This window comes from Uranotaenia lowii, chromosome 3 (assembly GCF_029784155.1).
Source record: "Uranotaenia lowii strain MFRU-FL chromosome 3, ASM2978415v1, whole genome shotgun sequence".
NCBI lineage: Eukaryota > Metazoa > Arthropoda > Insecta > Diptera > Culicidae > Uranotaenia > Uranotaenia lowii.
Window position 1 is genome coordinate 59,053,014 of NC_073693.1, and position 21,693 is coordinate 59,074,706.

At 35.7% G+C, this 21,693-nt stretch overlaps 1 protein-coding gene across 1 annotated transcript in view; it reads right to left on the bottom strand.

Annotated features, from left to right (window-relative positions):
- Positions 1-338: 338 nt before the first annotated feature.
- LOC129758215 (bifunctional heparan sulfate N-deacetylase/N-sulfotransferase) overlaps positions 339-21,693 on the bottom strand; it is a 165,529-nt gene continuing 144,174 nt past the window's right edge. The window contains exons 4-6 of the mRNA XM_055755677.1: positions 8,630-10,475; positions 8,211-8,563; positions 339-2,010 (exon numbers count right to left, since the gene is read on the bottom strand). Coding sequence (XP_055611652.1) covers positions 1,908-2,010; positions 8,211-8,563; positions 8,630-10,475 — 2,302 coding nt within the window. The 3' untranslated portion in view covers positions 339-1,907. The remainder of the gene's footprint in view (positions 2,011-8,210; positions 8,564-8,629; positions 10,476-21,693) is intronic.

The following is a 21,693-nucleotide window of genomic DNA, read 5'->3' on the forward strand; positions in this document are numbered from 1 at the left end:
TGATTTATTTCTGCTAGTTTTTGTTTAGCGCTTTTTTTTTTGTTTTACCTAGTGGATGTAATATTATCTTTCTTATGATGATAGAAGATGACTTTTATGTACAATATTTTTTTTGTAATCGTTTTAAACAATTAGTTGGATTTGGGACTTTTTTTTCTCTTCAGGGACACTGATAAATTTGATTTTATTTTTCTTTTTCCGTAATCATCGTTGATTCTATCCTAGCTAAGGTGTGTTGTGTTGTTTGTGTTTGTGGTTTATGTGCACGTGGATGTTTTTCGAAGTGTTTGTTTGGAATGAAGATTAGATTGGAGTTGAAAATTGAACATGGTTCAATACGTAACGTTTAATTTATTGAAACAAAGAACTAAACGGAACAATATTGCATAAACTTTCGATGAGTTCTGTTGATGGTAGTGGTTTCATTCATTTTTTTTCGATTCTTTACAGTTTGAATATTTTGTTTTGTTTTAAATGTTGCTTTCCGTTTCCTGAAGGATATGTAAAACTTGCTTCTTTGCGTCCGTTTCGTTACGAGATTAGTTTCTAAAACTTACTGTTAACACATTTTGTTTTAGCGGTTTTTTTTTTGTGTGGATTCTTTTATACATTTTGTTTGGATTTTTTTTCTTATTTTTCTCGAGTGTCCGGTAAGTACTTGACCACTTTTCCATAACTTTCAACTCGTAAGTACATAATAGTTTAACCTATCAATAGTTTAGGGGGTTTTCAATTGAATAATCTTGAACGTTTAACTAAAATCTTTGTATGGCAACGGTTGTATGAGATTAAATTTTAATAGGTTTGCTGAGCTTAGTTCAGTTTATTTAAAATTTGGAAGTACACTAAAAATAAATTTAAAAACTGTAAAACTGACCCTCAAACACTACTAGGTACCAACTACTTTTACTATTGAATTGTAATCAAAATTTTAGAAAGCACAAGCTCAATCGAACTCCATTAAAATTCAATCCATACCAAGAAAGGTGGAATAAGCGTAACATTAACTTAACGTTATTTTCCTAACATAGCATTGGAAAGAATACTTTTTAAAATTTTGTTTTCCTTTACATTCGTATTACTACACCAGTTGTGTCTAATTTGAGCCACTAAGCGTAAATTAGTTCCGTTTTCTCGACTTAAGACCTCGACCTACTTGATTTGCCTTCTGATTTCTTAAAGCGAAAAATAATTAACTCTTGCGCTGCTAAGAAAACATACAAGGAATGCAGTCATCTCTTTGATTCAACCTGAATCTTATGAACTTTTAAAGGGGGTCTGGCTTTCTTCTAGTTTTTGTTAAGAATTGTTTTCCGAGCGTTTAGTATACATTGCTTTAAAACTTAAAAATTAATCCATAGAGCTTAGAAACTGGTTTTAAATAAACTTCTTACACCCTAGGTAGCTGTGCAGTTTTTTGTTTTGTGTGTGGGGTCGTCGATGCTTAATTTTAGCAACTTGTCCTTAAGCTGCACAATTTCATTGTTTGCAAGTATGCCTTCTATCCATTTTTTCTATTATACAAACTCAGAGAAGCACTTTTGTCCTAGCTTCCGTTTGACTTTGAGTCACTACATTGAATGATGGACCAATAATAATCGGCTTAAAATCACTTTCTTCTCTATAAGCTTCGCCATTTTTTGCTACAATCTGTCTTTATAGATACCTACATACATATCTAAGACGTTTGTTTGTCCTATATTGGTACTTTACAATTACAACTTGCGGGGGTTGGTTGTTTTTGACTATCGTCGTCGTTGAATGCATTGGATGATGACTTCCGGTTGCTGTTGGGCTGAGACGGCCGGTGGGTTTTTCTGCTGCTGCTGCTGTTGATGTTCTGCTGTTTGGCCGGATGGTTGGCCGTTATTGACGTTGTTATTGATGTTTTCTCGAAGCTGGTTTTGTTAGGACGTCGTCGAAAGGTCGTCCTTCAGCCACTGGGGAATCGGCCTGGAACCGAGCTTCTTGAGCAGCTTATTGAGGGCCGTATTGTGGTTTTGGTAGTATCTGGAAGTGAAAAAAATGGGACAATATGTTACTGTAGGCTTTAGGAATTTGGAAGTTATACAATATGAAGTAAATTTTTAATTTTATAAAATTTATTTCAATTTTTGAAAAAAACTTTTGAAAAAAAATCAATTTATCAAGCTTATGCTTTTTTTAATTTATGACATGTATAACCTCAAGAAGTTTGCCTTCCGAAATCTGTAAATCACCAAAGGACAAATGAAACTTGGAAAATCGAAATTTTAATTTTGTGGCAAAAATACTTAGAAATGCATGAAACGTCGAGATCGGATTTGAATCTTAACCTGGACTACATTTCAGGGCCTTTTGGTCTGACGGCCTTATTAGGTTCGAATGGTCTCGAATCGATGACTTTTCAATAGATTTCCGGCTTCGAACACTGTCATATTCGACCAATCGAAGCAATCAATTAAAAATTCAAATTTCAATCTAAGCAGTCCGACTAAAACCACATGTTAGATTTGGCATTCCATTTGTAACTGTCCTAGAATAAAGAACTTATTCGTTCCACAAGAAGCAAACCCAGAGCATGTTTTGGAATCGCTGCCCACCAACATCAGTGAGTTCAGGTTCGATCCGGAGAACGGCACCACATCCGAAAGTTCGCCCGTTACTCGGATTTATTCGAAGGCGACGCACGCAGTCTCGATGATGCAGCAAAGGTTAGGCTCCTGTTCCGAAAACCGCACACGTTTTCCCACAGTCGTTATGTGAACTACATCCTTCCTCAATTGCTGAAGGACATCTCTTTTGCTGACACCATCAAGATACTGCAAAAGATCTTCGATAGGCAAACATCCGTTTTCAACAAGCGCTACCAGAGCCTACAGCTGGTGAAATAGGAAACTGACGACATCATTTCCTACGGTGGTCAAGTAAACAGAGCATGCGAAGGGTTCGGGTTTCAAATTTTGTGCATCGACCATTTCAAATGCTTGATTTTTGTCTGCAGTCTCAAAGCACCACGACACGCTGACATTCGAGCCAGACTGCTTCCCCGCATCGAAGGAGGAACGGACGAAGTTCCGGTGACAATTCAAACTCTCATCGACGAGTGTGTGGCAGCAAGAATACTTGGCAACACTGGAACGGTTTATGCTTCCATCTCTCGCCAGAGACTCGTGAGCATCGTAGCAACCACGTCCGTCGTGCAGCATCGGACTTCCTTCCTTTCGTGTGCTACCAGTGAAGGATAAGACGTGTGCCGACTACATTGGGACGTGCTGGGTGATTCCTCGGTGGTTCTATAGTGGTAACGGTAATTCCCCAGTTCCGGGTTATCGACACCAGCGAATTGTCAATCTCAAGTCGGACACCACAATGATAGAACATTCATCAAGTTCCAACAAATCGGTCCACAGCATTTCGGAGAGAAATCCGATATCCAACAACGTCCATCGAAAACGGAAAGTATGTCCACACCTTGCACATCCTGCTGGCAGTGTAGAAAAATGCATTTTGTCCGCGACTGTACCTTTTCCGACCATCTTGCAGACATGCAACCGCATCGGAAGGCTACTGTGGCTGCATGAGGAAGTCAGGCGATTCTTCAACCAAACCCCAAGCGAAAAAGAAGAAACACTTCCACAAGAAGGTTGGTCCAGAACCGAAGCCAAGGGCATTTACGTGAACCACATCGCAAACAGTTCCCGGAAGCGCAGGTATGTGACTGTATTACTTAGCTGGCCAGAAGGGCCAGCTACTACTGCCCTCGAATTCCTGGTCAAGCCACGGGAATTCTAGTGAGGGTGGGCTCACATGCGGCCTCTTTTGCTTGGCTAGCAGAGCAGAGGTTGCGGAGAACCTCGGGTCGGCTTCTCACAATAGGGTACTGTTTTTTCCGATTTCCGAGGTTTCGGACTTAAATTCAAAATTCGAATATAAGTTTCACTTCCGTTTAATTAACAGGTTAAATCGAATACAAGATGCGATTTGATAGCAATTTTATTGCAACAGAAGACGGGAACGATTCAAACAATGGCAAAACTAATCTGTGCGCGTTGGATACTGGTAGGTACCTACTAATTGGTTGATATTTTTATTCTCCCTTTTGTGCGGATGTTCGGTCAGCCAAACAAACTGACCAAGGGTACTTATGATTCGACAAAGGGGATGCGCGCAATAGATGTGGCGAAATCGGTGTGGCGCGATTACACCCAGAACTACGGCGTCTCATAATTTGTGCGAACAGGTACTGATCGGAAGTTTAAAAGGAAAACACAATATGCTTAAATTTTCAATCCTGTATATTATATAATAAAACTTACGTGTTGTGTGTGTGTGGGTGTGAAGTGTAACTGCTGCTGCTGCTGGGCCGGCCGGCTACGATGAAGGGATACTCGCTCAGGATCCACGTGTTTCTCGGGGATGAACCAAGGACATTAGCTTGCCCTCGCGGAAAAGACCAACTCTTTCCTGTTGCCCTGGATGGTGCCCGCAGCGCTAACGCTCCGCAGGCTCCTCGACAGAGCGATGGAACCGGAGGGACACGTCCGAAATTTCACGTACCCGTTTGAAGGGATCGAACAGTGCCCTCCTGAACCAACTCTACAGGAGACCTCCTTTGACGACAGCCAGAGATTTAGACGACAGTTATGGCGTGCCGCCCTCGTGGTGGATATGAAGTTTGTTCGGCTATCCTGCTCCAATTTGTGGGCTAAGAACGTCTGGGTAGTATGTAGGACAAATGCAGGAGAAACGATTTGTCCTTAGGATGCACCGGCCCGTTTACTTAGGACCAAATGGTGCCTCGTGTGTCAAGGTTTCAATGTCAAACCTTCTGGATGGTATGTCTGATCAATACCGGAGTAACGGATCGAAGATGCACTGGTCCGTTTGCTTTGAACCAATTGGTGCCACGTGCATCAAGGTTTCAATATTAAACCTTCTGGGTCCTGGTAAGTTATTTTTGGGTTAGGGTGGGAATTTCGCTTATCGCTTTGTTACTCACTTGATCCAATAATTCTGATCACTTCACTAGTCTTTCCACTTCACTTGACTTAATACTTTTAACTAAGATTCGATGTAACTTAGTATGAGGCTCGATGTTTGCCGTTTGCTGGTCGAAGTTGGAAAGAACTAGTGATGACAGTTTTCCTATAAGCTACCCATTCTAGTTGGCATTTCCGTTTCAGTTTCCACTGACATTTCCCAACTCTGGCTCATCTATCGCGAGAATATATATTTTGTGTTTTCGTGTTAAGTGTCATGTGGGTAGAATGTGTACTTTTGATCCATTATTTGAGTGATCGATATCGTATTTATTTTACAATATTTGTGTGTTGATATTCAAATCTCTAACTAGCTAGGTCCTTTTAAATTATATAACAGATTTTGTTCTTATATATTTGAATAATAAGCGGGAAAACTTATCGATATTTTATCGATGAATAATTATTAACCTTAGCACTCACATTGAGTGCTCTCAATGCTTGCTCTCGGTGGGTTCTGATTGGGCAAAATACCCCAATGGTAACAACTGTGACCATCATTCAGGTCGCTATCTCGCTGCAATTAGATTCCGCAAGCGATATCACCGTAATTTTCAAGGCAACGTGGCACCAGCTCGGCAAACCGAAACTTACTCCATCATCGATTGAAGCATTCAACGGCATGAGCAGGAGTGGCCAATGTTTTGTTACGTCATCACCAGACCTCAACGTGCTTGGAATTGATTTGATCGACATGTTCAAACTGTGGTCGGTTCCATTCGACACCCTCTGCAGTCAAATTTCATCGATCTCCAACCCATGTTTCGAGGAAATAACATCACAGCTTCAAGCAAAACATCCGAAGATTTTCGACAACTCGCTGGGCTACTGCAAGAAAACAAAATTAAAACTTTTTCTTAAATCTAACGTCAAGCCTGTTGTATGTTCGAAGCGACCAGTTTTATTCAACACCATCACGCCGATCGATTTTTCGGAGTGGGCCGATAGTAGCAGTACGCAAATCGAATGGCGCATCTGTGCGGACTATTCTACTGGACTCAACGAAGCGCTGGAGAGTAACCACTATCCTCTACCTGTCCCGGAGGAAATTTTTGCTCAGCGTCTTCGACCTTTCTGATGCGTATTTGCAGGTGGAGGTAGACGAGGATTCGAAAAAGCTCACCATCAACACCCATCGGGGCCTTTTTCAATTCAACCGCCTCGCTCCCGGGGTGAAGTTAGCACCTGGGGCATTCCAACGGCTGGTTGACACAATGATTGCCGACATTCCTGGTGTTCGGTCATTCCTCGAAGATGTCATCACATTCGGACCAACCTGGGAAGCACACAAAGCGTCATTGGATCAACTACTTCAGCGATTGAAGGAATATGGATTCCATGTCAAGATGGAAAAGTGCCATTTTTTCCAAACTGCAATGAAATACTTGGGGCGTATCATCGACAACAAGGGCATTCGCTTTGATCCAGAAAAGCTCCAATCCATCGCCTTCATTCAAGTACCAACCAACGTTTCCGAACTAAGTTCATTCCTGGAAGCCATAATTTTTTATGGCAGATTTGTCCGCAACATCCATGAACTTCGACATCCACTCGACCAGCTACTCAAGAAAGATGCGAAGTGGCAGTGGAACAACGATTGTCAACGGTCATTCCGACGATTTAAGAAAATCCTGCAGTCCGACTCATTACGATCCGAAGCTACCAATCATCGTGGCTGCGGACGCTTCAAGTACGGGCATCGGTGCAGTCATTTTCCACGAATTTTCAAATGGGCATCTAAAAGCAATTCAGCACGCTTCGAGATCCTTAACTGCAGCAGAGCAAGGCTACGGGCAGCCGGAAAAGGAAGCATTTGCGCTTAAATACGTACGGTGTGACGAAATTCCACAAGTACCTACTGGGTCGACGATTCACTCTTCTCACGGACTACAAGCCGCTACTATCCATATTTGGTTCGAAGAAGGGAATTCCGTTGCATACCGCAAATCGACTTCAAAGGTGGGCGCTGATGCTGCTCAATTACGATTTCGACATCAACAAAAGACAAAAGATCTAACATCTGGTCGCAGTGGTAGGAACCCAACAAGGAAAAAAATATCCAAAACAGATCCTGAAACAATTCCATCGTGGACACCCTGGTATGGTTCGCATGAAGTCGATTGCACGCAGTTTTGTCTATTGGCCAGGAATAGATAAGGACATCGAGGATTTTATGCGGTGGTGCTCTCCATGCTACACAGCTGGGAAAACACCCACCAAATCGACGACCGAATCTTGGCCCATGCCCGACAATCCGTGGTCACGTATACACCTGGACTATGCAGGACCTGTGGACGGATTGTATTTCTTGGTGATTGTGGATCCGGACACCAAATGGCTGGAAGTGTACGCAACAAGAACCACAACGACGAAAACAACAACAAAGCTACTTTCCCAGTCGTTCTCAACATTCGGTGTTCCGAAAACCATCGTCTCGGATAACGATACCCAATTCACTAGCCACGAGTTTCAGGTTTCCTGTGAAAAGCAACAACATTAACAGCGGATCTCGGTAACAAATCTCCAGCAGAAATAATGTTCGGTAGGTCAATCCGAACTGTTTCGTCGATTCTTCTACCAACCACTCAATGCATTCTAGCAACGCAGACTGAACAGCGATAATAATAGTGCAGTCTCAACGCAGTTCGCTCCTACTGATTCTGTGTACGTCCAGGTTCATCAAGCTAATACGTGGCAGGGGCAGGCCGCCACGGTCATCGAACGAATTGAAAGAGTCAACTACAACGTTTTCCTTCAAGATCGGCAATGACTCATTCGCCCACACATCAATCAACTGAAGCATCGTGCGACCAAGGCTGTTCCCGATCCAGGTGCAAACCAAGGCCCAAGTCCATTATCAGTGTTTGTCGACGGAAATGGTCTTGAGGTGCCAACTCGAGCCGTTCCAGCAGTAATAACGAATCCACCACCCAACGGAGACGTGGAATCTGACGGGTTGAGTACTATTCAGATGATAACAGCAAAAACGACGATCTGCCTCTGCCAGTTCCGGTTGCAACTCCTGTGAGGGAACCACGATAAACCCGGTTGCCATCGAGGTTCGAGCCGTACGAAGTAGACGGGTGACACACTTAAAAGCATGTGATGTATAATGGTAAGAATACAGCCTCCCCTCAGTATACTATCATACGGATAACCCCTTAATACCAGCGCTTCTAAAAGACTCACCTCTGCAACCATTTTGAGCTCTTCTCGTCCATTGGTGGGTACTGTCGGCCCTTCGATTTCCCCAGGCATTTGTTCTTGTTCTCGTTGACCACCTGGCAGAAGAAGCCCTTCTTCGGATCGAACCGCAGATGCTCGCTGTAATCGTAGGTGGGCGTCAGCTTCAGAAAACGCTGCAGCTCCATCAGCACCTCGGCCGGACTCGTCTTCAGCTGTTCCCCGTCGATGATGTGCAGCTGCAGCTGCGGATAGTACGCCAGCCACCGTTCCAGGTGCTGGGCGTATTTGCCCGGGTTCAGGCACCGGTTGCGTAAGTCCCGCAACGGCTTTGGCGCCGAGTCGCTGGCCATTATGACCTGGAATGGGAAAATAGACATTATAGAAATTGTTTGTTTCAATAGTTAAAAGAAAAAGAATCTCACCTGATAAAAACTGTAATTGTTGGCTATGGGATCCCCGTGGGCCTTGATGTGTTGGTACCAGGAGTAAGCTCGTTTGGCCGGTGAGATAAGAATGGTGACGATTTTGGCTCGTGGAAGCAGGGCATGCGCCCTCTTCGGAACCAGTTCGCCATCGAAATAGGTCGCTGATTTTTCGAACATGTATCGTCCCTCGGTGCCGTTCGGTTGAACCGGGAAGAAGCTCTGGTACCAATCGAGTCCCCGGTAGTAATTGTTGCCGTTGAAGAATTGGATCTCTTCGAAGGTGTCCGGATTGGGGAGGTTGCTGGCCACCGATGGGTGCATGCTAAGGAATGTGTACAGTGCAGTGGTTCCAGTTTTCTGCGGTCCAATGACCAGGAATTTGGGCAGTGTTTCGCAACTTTTGTTCCTGGACCAAATTTTGGTGTGCCTCGCGTCATCACATGGATTACCCCAAATTGGGTCGGTTTCTTCAGGGTGCAGCTTGAAGTACGTTTCACCCAACTGGAGTGGTGGTGCCGAGGTTAGCTTAAGATTGGTCCAGCAGCGAAGGAATTTGATAACTGATTCAAATGTGTACAAGGCAAGCCGATCGCTACCGTAATTGGACATGTGGGTCATGAAGATGTTGATGGGATTGTACACAATGGTCTGGAAGAGTTCTCCTCCTTGGATGGATTCGTCTAGTTTGTCACGTCCCCCGGGGTAACGATCGATATACATAGTGTGAGTGAAAAGGCCGCACGTTTGTCTCGGAAGGACCATAATATTTCGGTGGATGAAGCCTCGGCGAAGTCTCGCTGGCCTTAGATGGGGATACTCTTCTGTCGATGTCACCTTAATGTTCCAAACTTTTTTCCAAGCCATGTAAAGAAGCTCATGGGCAGGGTACACCCCGGAATGATGAGGCGACACGGAGTAGCCTGAGTCTGTTGGAATGCCTTTCTCCTTAGCAAAATCTTTATTTAGCAGCATATCGTTCATCAGCATTGTCAAATTATCATACAGATGCGGTTGCTGATGATTCCACATATGCGAAAACCAATTGAACTGATCTACATTTCTCAGCAACATGTCATCTCCCAAATTTTCCTCGTGCGTTCCATGATGGAAATACTTCCCCGAAAATCCTAGATTAAACCTAAACCCAGGTACCATACTTGCCATCCTACTCTGGGTCGCTATCAGAGCATGAACATCATCTGGCCTCAACCGAGTTCCCTTCTCTCCAACGAATATATCGTCAATATCGATCAATATTCTCCTCTCCAGATTCAAGCTCAACTGTCCATGACTCAAATACGATAGAGCATCCAAAAACAACAATCTATGAAGCCAAAACTTCAGTCCGGCTCCAAACAATACCCTCTGGATGCCATCAATCCGTCCATGGTCCTGAATAACGGTCGCCAGCGGAGGTTGAACTCCTTCCGCGGGATATTCTTGCATATTCCTCTGAGCCCATTCCACCGGTTCATAACTCGTATGATTATGTTGAAATATCGCCCAATCCCCTCCAGGCAATGGGCCCCAAGCCGTATCCCCGGCCCTCGTCAGCCGCAGAACCGGAGACCCCGCATTCAAACTGGCATCCCTCAACTTCAAATTCGTGTGCACATACAGTGGGAATCCGCGCAACTGAGCCCCCACCAACGTTTCCTCGCTCGGTGCCACAAAGCCAATGATGCCAACCGAATAGTCCCGGCAGTACTTGTCCAGCAGCTGTCGGTTCCAGTTGTCCATCTGCAGGTACTTTTCCAGATTCTCGAACACAATCACCCCGTACCGGCCCTTGTCCTGTATCGTAAGGACCGGAACGTTTTTGCCGGCGACTTCGATTTTATATCTGGAAATAGAAGAAATGGAAGATTTAATAAGTTGAAAGAACAAAGAGAAAAATCAACAGGAATAATTCAAATTAACCCTCAAAAGCCCAAAACATGTTTCCTCCAATCGTTTATCTTCTTACATCTTTAAATGTTTAATCATGGAAGGCACATTATGACATAAAGTTCACATTCCACTGAGTTAATAGTGCTTTCCACCTCAAATTTAATATTATCCCGAGCAGACTTTGATGCCTAAATGGATGGCAAACTGAGACTTTAATATGGTATCAAGAGCAAACTGATAGCATAATTTACTATTGAATTTTATGGGATAGCAAAACTAGGCATTATTGAGGTGTCATAATTTTGTATTTGATAGCAAAGTTAGACCAAAATTAGGCGATAAGAGCAAAATGACCTACATCATTTGATGTAGGAATTTCCCGATAGCTAAACTAGGCATCATAAAGGTTTCATCTAAATTTTTACACCGTACTGAGACCAACTTTTGATGTCAATAGCAAACTGAAAGCTTTAGTTAGTTAGTGTTGATTTTTCAATGATAGCTAAATTAGGCGTAACTAAGGGTTCATTTTATTTTTTTAATAGAACACCAAATCATATTTATTGCGTCGACACTAAATTTAGGCTCGGAAGTCCGAATCTGCACTTATAACCGACAAAGAATAATTAATGAAATGAATAGTATCTGCTGTTAGTTCAACAGCAACTTTTAAAAATGTTATCTACATACACCATAAATCCTAGGTCCTGCATCAACGAAAAATATTTTATCCTTCATTTGCTAAACGGATCTATAAAACTTCTCTGAGATAAAACATTCACATTGATTTCCCTGGCAAGATCTGATAAGTGCAATTAATGGATAGACCGATGATACTCGAAGAATAAAATGATGATAGTTGAATAAAACGCAAAATTCAATTATATGACTTATTAAAAAAAGGAACTTGTAAATCATAATAAAAATCTTCAAAATATTCATTTATTTTAAAAAGCATCTTTTTCATATTAGAGTGAAATGATTTGGCATTTCACTCACAAACATTCAAAGCCATCACTCAAAATAATAGCGTTTTCGTTTATTATCCACCGGCACGGAGGCAGTGGCAAACTTCATAAACAAACTAAATCGTCGCTCGGGACGATACATATAAGTCATCGTCCCGGATTAAGATTTGGTTTGTTTATGAAGAGAAAGTGTGCCCCCGTGGCGGTGGATAATAAACAAAAATGCTATAGATAAGCTTTTATGCCTGAATAACCGTCATCCAATAATTTTCGATGGGACAAAGAACGTAAATTATAACACCTTATTTCAGTTTTTTTTAAAACAAGGTAAAATTTTCGGTCCATTGAATTTAATGTTACATTTTTTGCAATGTACTGTAATAAGTGTGCATTCCAATCTAAGGCTCTGTGCAAAATATTTATCTGCATCCCGCATTCGGAAATGCACAAGTAATTAACCCAAAATCATGTTTGCTTCCATCCCAATTGCGCATCATGAGCTACCAATCTAATTAGCACAAACTGGTAAAAACTCCTGTTACATTTATCACAGTGTATAGGTCGAAAAACAAAACAAAACAAAACAAAACAAAACAAGTTATCGTCCGATCTGTATTTCCGTGTGTTTGGAGACAAAATCTATGTCCCGCAAAGAAAAAGTGCCCGTGAGCAGTTGGCCAACGCGTTCCTAAGAAACACCCCGTCACCTAGAGGAGTAAAAGAGCCGTATCGTCATGAGAGCACCCTGCAGGAAATTCGTCGGAACCCGAATGCAGCAACAACCTGGTCGGATTGTTTCAAAAATCTACCTGTGCACCCCGCATCAACCTCGCGGGATTCGCCTAGTTCCATTGTGCCCTGTAAGAAAAACATGTCCAACCATGGATTTTAGGAGAGACAGGGTAAGTACCCGTAAGCAAGTTTTCGAATTGCTGGCGTATTTTGTTTGTTTGTTTTGGAATTTATCACTTTTTCTATAGGCGATAAAATTTTCATTGGTCCTCTTAAAAATGCTTCCGAGTTGCGTCTTCAATCCCCAGGCCTTTATTTGGCAAGTGGCAAGTGACACAAATGTTAGATGTCGAAATCAACTTTTTATTATTATCCACGTATAGAAACAGTAAAACATCCGCAAATTTATTTTATTATTGACAAATAATTTGATGGAATGCTAGACTGTACGTGGAGTGTAATAATGATGTACGTTCTTCAAATTACTTATTGAGAAAAAATAACAAGTTTTGAATTTTTTTTAATTATTTTTTTTTCTTTTTTCAGAGTCACGTTTGTAAATCAGATGGTAGAACACCCATTTTTTTAGTTACTGATAAAGTGATCTAGCGTAAGCTCATTTTCAATCGACTCACCTTTTTTTCTTTTAGGAACAATTGGGATGCGGTTGTTCGCCATGGTTTGCGTAGCTTTGACCCCTTTATTTGGCTTGATGATGACCCTTCGAAAAACTTAAGGTGAGGCACGAAAGACGGGATATTTTTCTGGTAAGTCCAGCCTCTATAGGTCCTTTTTTTAAAGTATTTAATAGATATCGTTTTCCACTAAATGCTCTTGCAATTGGCACCTGTTTTGTTCCTAATTTAACTACTTCAAGAGCTTGCCAGAATTTTACGCAAACATATCGGGCCGGGCAAATTCTGGCGATTTTTTTGAAAACCTGAATAATCCGCTACATTGAATGGTACATTTAGTAACACTCTACTTCTAAATTGTAAAATTTTTCCCATCAAAAACAATGAAGTTGAATCTAGGAGTACGATTGACGATTATCCTAGTCCCTAATCTCAGTTTTTTTTAACTTAAAACCTTTTTTCAAAATGTATTCCGAAGGAAAATTTCAGTCGTTCGTGTTCGGTGGCAAATTGTACTATGAAATTCGCCCCCAATTATGATTGCATAAGTGAAGGCGATTTTCAATACTCAATTTTCAACATAGCAATTTCACTTTACGCAGAAATTCACCTGCTATGTTGAAAATTGAGTATTGAAAATCGCCTTCACTTATGCAACCATAATTGGGGGCGAATTTCATAGTACAATTTTCCACCGAACACGAACGACTGAAATTTTCCTTCGGAATACATTTTGAAAAAACGTTTTAAGTTTAAAAAACTGAGATTAGGGAAGAAGATTATTGAAGGATTTTTTCTAGGATTTTCATCCTTAGGATGATTCATTACCTTGATTAAATATTTAAGAAATTATCCATAATAATGGACATGGTAATGTTTATAACATTCGGACCACTGTTAAAATTAACGCTAAATTTTCGTACTAGGTTGGTTGATTGAGTTTAATATTTAAGGGGAATCTCGAAATATGTCGAAAAACAATCATTTTACTAAAAATTTTTTCCAGAATTAATTCAACACCTTTTTATTTAAAGTAAAAAACCTTGTTCCGCAATTCGGGTTTAGTTAGAAAACACATTTTTAAGGCCTTCACAAAGACTAATGTGCCTGGCTAAAATCAACACTTTTGGAATTGAGTGAAAACTTATACAAACTTTTTTTTAGCAAAATAAACATATTGTATGTAAATTTATTTTGTTCTTCTATAGTTTTGTAATCATAACAGTGATAAAAAATACATAAGTAGAGGATCCAATATTTACAAAATATATTTTCGAAGTTATCACTTAAAAACCTTTAGTAGACAAGTTTTGGCTTCAAAATGTTCTGATATTGAACATGTCATTAACCTAAAAGTTCAGAACATTTGTGAACTTCTATAAAAGTTGCTTATAAAATTAAAACCAAACATTCGTAAAAAAAACCGACATGATAAACGTTATACACGCTGCATAAGTAAAGGCGATTTTTATAAGGTTTAAATATTTATCTCATATTATAGCTAGAGTATTTCCTTATGATTGCATAAATAAAGGCGTTTTTTTCAGGAGGTATTATGCATCCCAATACAGGTGATTTCACTTATTTTTTTTACGAGATTTTCATCCCTTAGGTATAATTTTGCCAAAAAGTCTTTTCGGGTTTACTATAGAAGCGCCTTTGTGAAGACAATTCAAGCATTTTAGACTACGTTAAAAAAAATTGTTTACTTTTGTGTACGTATATTTGCACGCGATATCTGTACAAAGGTTCTTAGATGATTAATATAATTTCAAACGTTTACTGCCTGGGGATTCCAATCCCGAGCATACTTTTACCGTAAAACGCTATCAAAAATTTTTTTGCTATCACGCCTTAAGCATCAAATTTTCGCTCATTTTGATTGGCTAAGGTGATACACAGCAAAAAATGAAAACCAAATTTTCATACGTGAACGTGAACGTAATACGTATGAAAATTTGGTATTACGTCGTTTTTCAAAAGTTTGAGTTTGAAAGCATATTGATGCCAAATTTTGCTATAAAAGAAATTTATTTGATGCCTTAAATTGGCATCATTATGCTTTCCAAGCTCTCAGAAATCGAGGTGTAATTGAACTCTCAGTTTTAGCAAAATTAGGCATCACTTTGCTAACCATGTATGAAAATTTTTGCTCTCATTTTTGCTGTGTACCACCTTATGTCAAGCAAAATGAGAGCAAGTTTGGCTCTCAGGCCGTGATAGCAAAATTTGCTATAATTTTGCCATACAAGTCTGCTCGGGATGCCAAATACGGCATCACAGCAAAGTGTCACAATTGGCATCAAGCTTGGCACAACAATGCTGTTATAAAACTATAATCCGTCCTGAGTTAGCACGTATGCATTTTTTGCATGCAAGAATAATTCAGTTCCTCAGTGCAAAGTTGAATTGAAGTGCAAAAAAAAATCTGAGAAATTTCAAATTGACCAAAAGTTCAAAAAACAGCTATCTTTGAAAATTCGTCAAAAATTCTGTGTTTCGTAAAATGCGAAATGCAAAGATGCGGAAATATGCCAGATTGAGTCAACTTTTCAATTCTCTCTTTTCAAAATTTATCTGGTATGACTTAAACAATTTTGACGGTTCATTGGTTGAATAGTACGGTTTTTACAACATTTTTTACATTGCTTGTGGTCATGATCTTAAAAAATATATCCTAATATACAACGTATAGCTTTTAACTTCAGCTTTCTTGGCCATTTTTTGAAATTTGTTTTGAGCATTCCATAGCTAATCTGCAGCCTTTTTTCTGAAGCATGATTTTCGGATTTTTTTAAAACTTTAAATAACGGAAAACTGAAGTGCTTAAGGTGAATATCGTCTGAGAAACATATTTGAGTTACATTACGAAAAATTTATATAAATCGAATGAGAAACAAGAGAGATATAGCGGTTTAAAGCGAAGAATGTCAAATTGACATTCAAGGTCTGATTAGAGAGTTTTTTCTTGAGCTTTTAGGGTGCGGCCATAAAAAAAGTAATGATGAAAAATAAAAGATTAGACGAATTCATTGAGGATCCTCAAAGATTTTTTTTATTTAGACGCATCCGAATAAAGTTAAAAGCCGCCAAACTTTCAATATAGTGCCATATTGACACTCAAGAGCGGATTAGGGTTAAGGATAATATCATAATCTAACGTCAGTTTCAGATTACGAGTCATGGAAAAGTATAGAGGTAACTTTATCATTCAATTTTTTAACCGTCCAAGTGCATTTTGTTTAGTGGCTTAAAAAATCACTTGTGCAAAATGTCAGATTAATCAGACATGATTTACAAGCTTATCAGAGCGTTCAAAACATTGATCTTTATTCCTATTTTTTGTCATTTTATAATTTATTTTTTCCTTTGTGTCGTTTATGTCATAACATTATGTAAGTTTGTAATTTTTTCTTGACATTTACGCGATTTCTGTAATGGATCCATGTTATTACTTTTTGTTATTTGACTCATTTCAGTTATTCAAGTCATTTTGTTGATTTTATCTTTGTTGTCATTTTTCCGTTTTCGTCATATTGACTTGTCATTTTTGTCTTTTTGTAGTTTTTTTCATTTTTGTGATTTTTGTCTTTGAACATAAAGGAGCTGTTTTGGCATTTAATGGCCTTTTTTGTTTTTTTTTTCGGTTTTTGTCTTTTTCATTTTTTTTTATTTTTGTCACTGTTGTACTTTTTGCCATTTGAATCATATTTTTATTTATTTTTGTTTTTTATCTATAATATTTTTTGTCTTATTGGCACAATTTTGCGATTTTTTAATTTGTGTCATTTTCATATTTTTTTTGTCTTTTTTTCGTAATTTTTGTCTCTATTTTTATTTTGTCATTTTTGTTATTCTGTAAGATTTTTGTCCTTTTGTCCTCAAATGATTTAATCATTTGAAATTTTTATATTATTGGTCATTTTTGGTGTTTTTGTCATTCTGTGAAATTTGTAATTTTGGCACTATTTGTCACCATTTAGTACTATTTTTTTTAATTTTTGTAACTTTTTTAATATTTTGTTTTTTTTTTGTCATTTTCTTTATTTTTGACATTTTAGCCTTTTCATTTAATTTGTCACCATTTGGTCAATCTTGTCATTAAACAACTTTTTTTTATGAATTTTTGGTGTTTGGATTTTGTCATTTTTGTATTTTTTTTTTCATTTTTGCATATATGTATTGTAATTTTTTAATTTTTGTAATTTTTGTGTTTTTTGTAATTTTTTGTAATTTTTGTCATTTATGTAATTTTGGTCATTTTTGTCATTTCGGTCATTTCGGTCATTTTTGTCTTTTTTATCTTTTTTGGCTTTTTTGCCTTTTTCTCCTTTTTTGCCTTTTTTGCTTTTTATGCTTTTTTGCCTTTTTGCGTTTTTGCGGTTTTGCCTTTCTTGCCTTTTTTGCTTTTTTTTCTATTTTGCCTTATTTGCCTTTCTTGCATTTTTGCCTTTTTAGCTTTTTTTGGCCTTTTTTGCCTTTCTTTGTCTTTTTCGTCAATTTTGTCATTTTTGTCATTTTTGTCACTTTAGTCATTTTTTTAAATTTTTGTCATTTTTGTCATTTTGTCATTTTTGTCATTTTTGTCATTTTTGTCATTTTTGTCATTTTTGTTATTTTTGTCATTTTTGTCATTTTTGTCATTTTTGTCATTTTTGTCAATTTTGTCATTTTTGTCATTTTTGTCATTTTTGTCATTTTTGTCATTTTTGTCATTTTTGTCATTTTTGTCATTTATGTCATTTTTGTCATTTTTGTCATTTATGTCATTTTTGTCATTTTTGTCATTTTTGTCATTTTTGTCATTTTTGTCATTTTTGTCATTTTTGTCATTTTTGTCATTTTTGTCATTTTTGTCATTTTTGTCATTTTTGTCATTTTTGTCATTTTTGTCATTTTTGTCGTTTTTGTCATTTTTGTCATTTTTGTCATTTTTGTCGTTTTTGTCATTTTTGTCATTTTTGTCATTTTTGTCATTTTTGTCATTTTTGTCATTTTTGTCATTTTTGTCATTTTTGTCATTTTTGTCATTTTTGTCATTTTTGTCATTTTTGTCATTTTTGTCATTTTTGTCATTTTTGTCATTTTTGTCATTTTTGTCATTTTTGTCATTTTTGTCATTTTTGTCATTTTTGTCATTTTTGTCATTTTTGTCATTTTTGTCATTTTTGTCATTTTTGTCATTTTTGTCATTTTTGTCATTTTTGTCATTTTTGTCATTTTTGTCATTTTTGTCATTTTTGTCATTTTTGTCATTTTTGTCATTTTTGTCATTTTTGTTATTTTATCATTTTTGTCATTTTTGTCATTTTTGTCATTTTTGTCATTTTTGTCATTTTTGTCATTTTTGTCATTTTTGTCATTTTTGTCATTTTTGTCATTTTTGTCATTTTTGTCATTTTTGTCATTTTTGTCATTTTTGTCATTTTTGTCATTTTTGTCATTTTTGTCATTTTTGTCAATTTTGTCATTTTTGTCATTTTTGTCATTTAAGTCATTTATGTCATTTTTGTCATTTTTGTCATTTTTGTCATTTTTGTCATTTTTGTCATTTTTGTCATTTTTGTCATTTTTGTCATTTTTGTCATTTTTGTCATTTTTGTCATTTTTGTCATTTTTGTCATTTTTGTCATTTTTGTCATTTATGTCATTTTTGTCATTTTTGTCATTTTTGTCATTTTTGTCATTTTTGTCATTTTTGTCATTTTTGTCATTTTTGTCATTTTTGTCATTTTTGTCATTTTTGTCATTTTTGTCATTTTTGTCATTTTTGTCATTTTTGTCATTTTTGTCATTTTTGTCATTTTTGTCATTTTTGTCATTTTTGTCATTTTTGTCATTTTTGTCATTTTTGTCATTTTTGTCATTTTTGTCATTTTTGTCATTTTTGTCATTTTTGTCATTTTTGTCATTTTTGTCATTTTTGTCATTTTTGTCATTTTTGTCATTTTTGTCATTTTTGTCATTTTTGTCATTTTTGTCATTTTTGTCATTTTTGTCATTTTTGTCATTTTTGTCATTTTTGTTATTTTTGTCATTTTTGTCATTTTTGTCATTTTTGTCATTTTTGTCATTTTTGTCATTTTTGTCATTTTTGTCATTTTTGTCATTTTTGTCATTTTTGTCATTTTTGTCATTTTTGTCATTTTTGTCATTTTTGTCATTTTTGTCATTTTTGTCATTTTTGTCATTTTTGTCATTTTTGTCATTTTTGTCATTTTTGTCATTTTTGTCATTTTTGTCATTTTTGTCATTTTTGTCATTTTTGTCATTTTTGTCATTTTGTCATTTTTGTCATTTTTGTCATTTTTGTGATTTTTGTCATTTTTGTCATTTTTGTAATTTTTGTAATTTTTGTAATTTTTGTAATTTTTGTAATTTTTGTCATTTTTGTCATTTTTGTCATTTTTGTCATTTTTGTCATTTTTGTCATTTTTGTCATTTTTGTCATTTTTGTCATTTTTGTCATTTTTGTCATTTTTGTCATTTTTGTCATTTTTGTCATTTTTGTCATTTTTGTCATTTTTGTCATTTTTGTCATTTTTGTCATTTTTGTCATTTTTGTCATTTTTGTCATTTTTGTCATTTTTGTCATTTTTGTCATTTTTGTCATTTTTGTCATTTTTGTCATTTTTGTCATTTTTGTCATTTTTGTCATTTTTGTCATTTTTGTCATTTTTGTCATTTTTGTCATTTTTGTCATTTTTGTCATTTTTGTCATTTTTGTCATTTTTGTCATTTTTGTCATTTTTGTCATTTTTGTCATTTTTGTCATTTTTGTCATTTTTGTCATTTTTGTCATTTTTGTCATTTTTGTCATTTTTGTCATTTTTGTCATTTTTGTCATTTTTGTCATTTTTGTCATTTTTGTCATTTTTGTCATTTTTGTCATTTTTGTCATTTTTGTCATTTTTGTCATTTTTGTCATTTTTGTCATTTTTGTCATTTTTGTCATTTTTGTCATTTTTGTCATTTTTGTCATTTTTGTCATTTTTGTCATTTTTGCCATTTTTGTTATTTTGTCATTTTTGTCATTTTTGTCATTTTTGTCATTTTTGTCATTTTTGTCATTTTTGTCATTTTTGTCATTTTTGTCATTTTTGTCATTTTTGTCATTTTTGTCATTTTTGTCATTTTTGTCATTTTTGTCATTTTTGTCATTTTTGTCATTTTTGTCATTTTTGTCATTTTGTCATTTTTGTCATTTTTGTGATTTTTTTCATTTTTGTCATTTTTGTAATTTTTGTAATTTTTGTAATTTTTGTAATTTTTGTAATTTTTGTAATTTTTGTCATTTTTGTCATTTTTGTCATTTTTGTCATTTTTGTCATTTTTGTCATTTTTGTCATTTTTGTCATTTTTGTCATTTTTGTCATTTTTGTCATTTTTGTCATTTTTGTCATTTTTGTCATTTTTGTCATTTTTGTCATTTTTGTCATTTTTGTCATTTTTGTCATTTTTGTCATTTTTGTCATTTTTGTCATTTTTGTCATTTTTGTCATTTTTGTCATTTTTGTCATTTTTGTCATTTTTGTCATTTTTGTCATTTTTGTCATTTTTGTCAATTTTGTCAATTTTGTCATTTTTGTCATTTTTGTCATTGTTGTCATTGTTGTCATTTTTGTCATTTTTGTCATTTTTGTCATTTTTGTCATTTTTGTCATTTTTGTCATTTTTGTCATTTTTGTCATTTTTGTCATTTTTGTCATTTTTGTCATTTTTGTCATTTTTGTCATTTTTGTCATTTTTGTCATTTTTGTTATTTTGTCATTTTTGTCATTTTTGTCATTTTTGTCATTTTTGTCATTTTTGTCATTTTTGTCATTTTTGTCATTTTTGTCATTTTTGTCATTTTTGTCATTTTTGTCATTTTTGTTATTTTGTCATTTTTGTCATTTTTGTCATTTTTGTCATTTTTGTCATTTTTGTCATTTTTGTCATTTTTGTCATTTTTGTCATTTTTGTCATTTTTGTCATTTTTGTCATTTTTGTCATTTTTGTCATTTTTGTCATTTTTGTCATTTTTGTCATTTTTGTCATTTTTGTCATTTTTGTCATTTTTGTCATTTTTGTCATTTTTGTCATTTTTGTCATTTTTGTCATTTTTGTCATTTTTGTCATTTTTGTCATTTTTGTCATTTTTGTCATTTTTGTCATTTTTGTCATTTTTGTCATTTTTGTCATTTTTGTCATTTTTGTCATTTTTGTCATTTTTGTCATTTTTGTCATTTTTGTCATTTTTGTCATTTTTGTCATTTTTGTCAGTTGTGTCATTTTTGTCATTTTTGTCATTTTTGTCATTTTTGTCATTTTTGTCATTTTTGTCATTTTTGTCATTTTTGTCATTTTTGTCATTTTTGTCATTTTTGTCATTTTTGTCATTTTTGTCATTTTTGTCATTTTTGTCATTTTTGTCATTTTTGTCATTTTTGTCATTTTTGTCATTTTTGTCATTTTTGTCATTTTTGTCATTTTTGTCATTTTTGTCATTTTTGTCATTTTTGTCATTTTTGTCATTTTTGTCATTTTTGTCATTTTTGTCATTTTTGTCATTTTTGTCATTTTTGTCATTTTTGTCATTTTTGTCATTTTTGTCATTTTTGTAATTTTTGTAATTTTTGTCATTTTTGTCATTTTTGTCATTTTTGTCATTTTTGTCATTTTTGTCATTTTTGTCATTTTTGTCATTTTTGTCATTTTTGTCATTTTTGTCATTTTTGTCATTTTTGTCATTTTTGTCATTTTTGTCATTTTTGTCATTTTTGTCATTTTTGTCATTTTTGTCATTTTTGTCATTTTTGTCATTTTTGTCATTTTTGTCATTTTTGTCATTTTT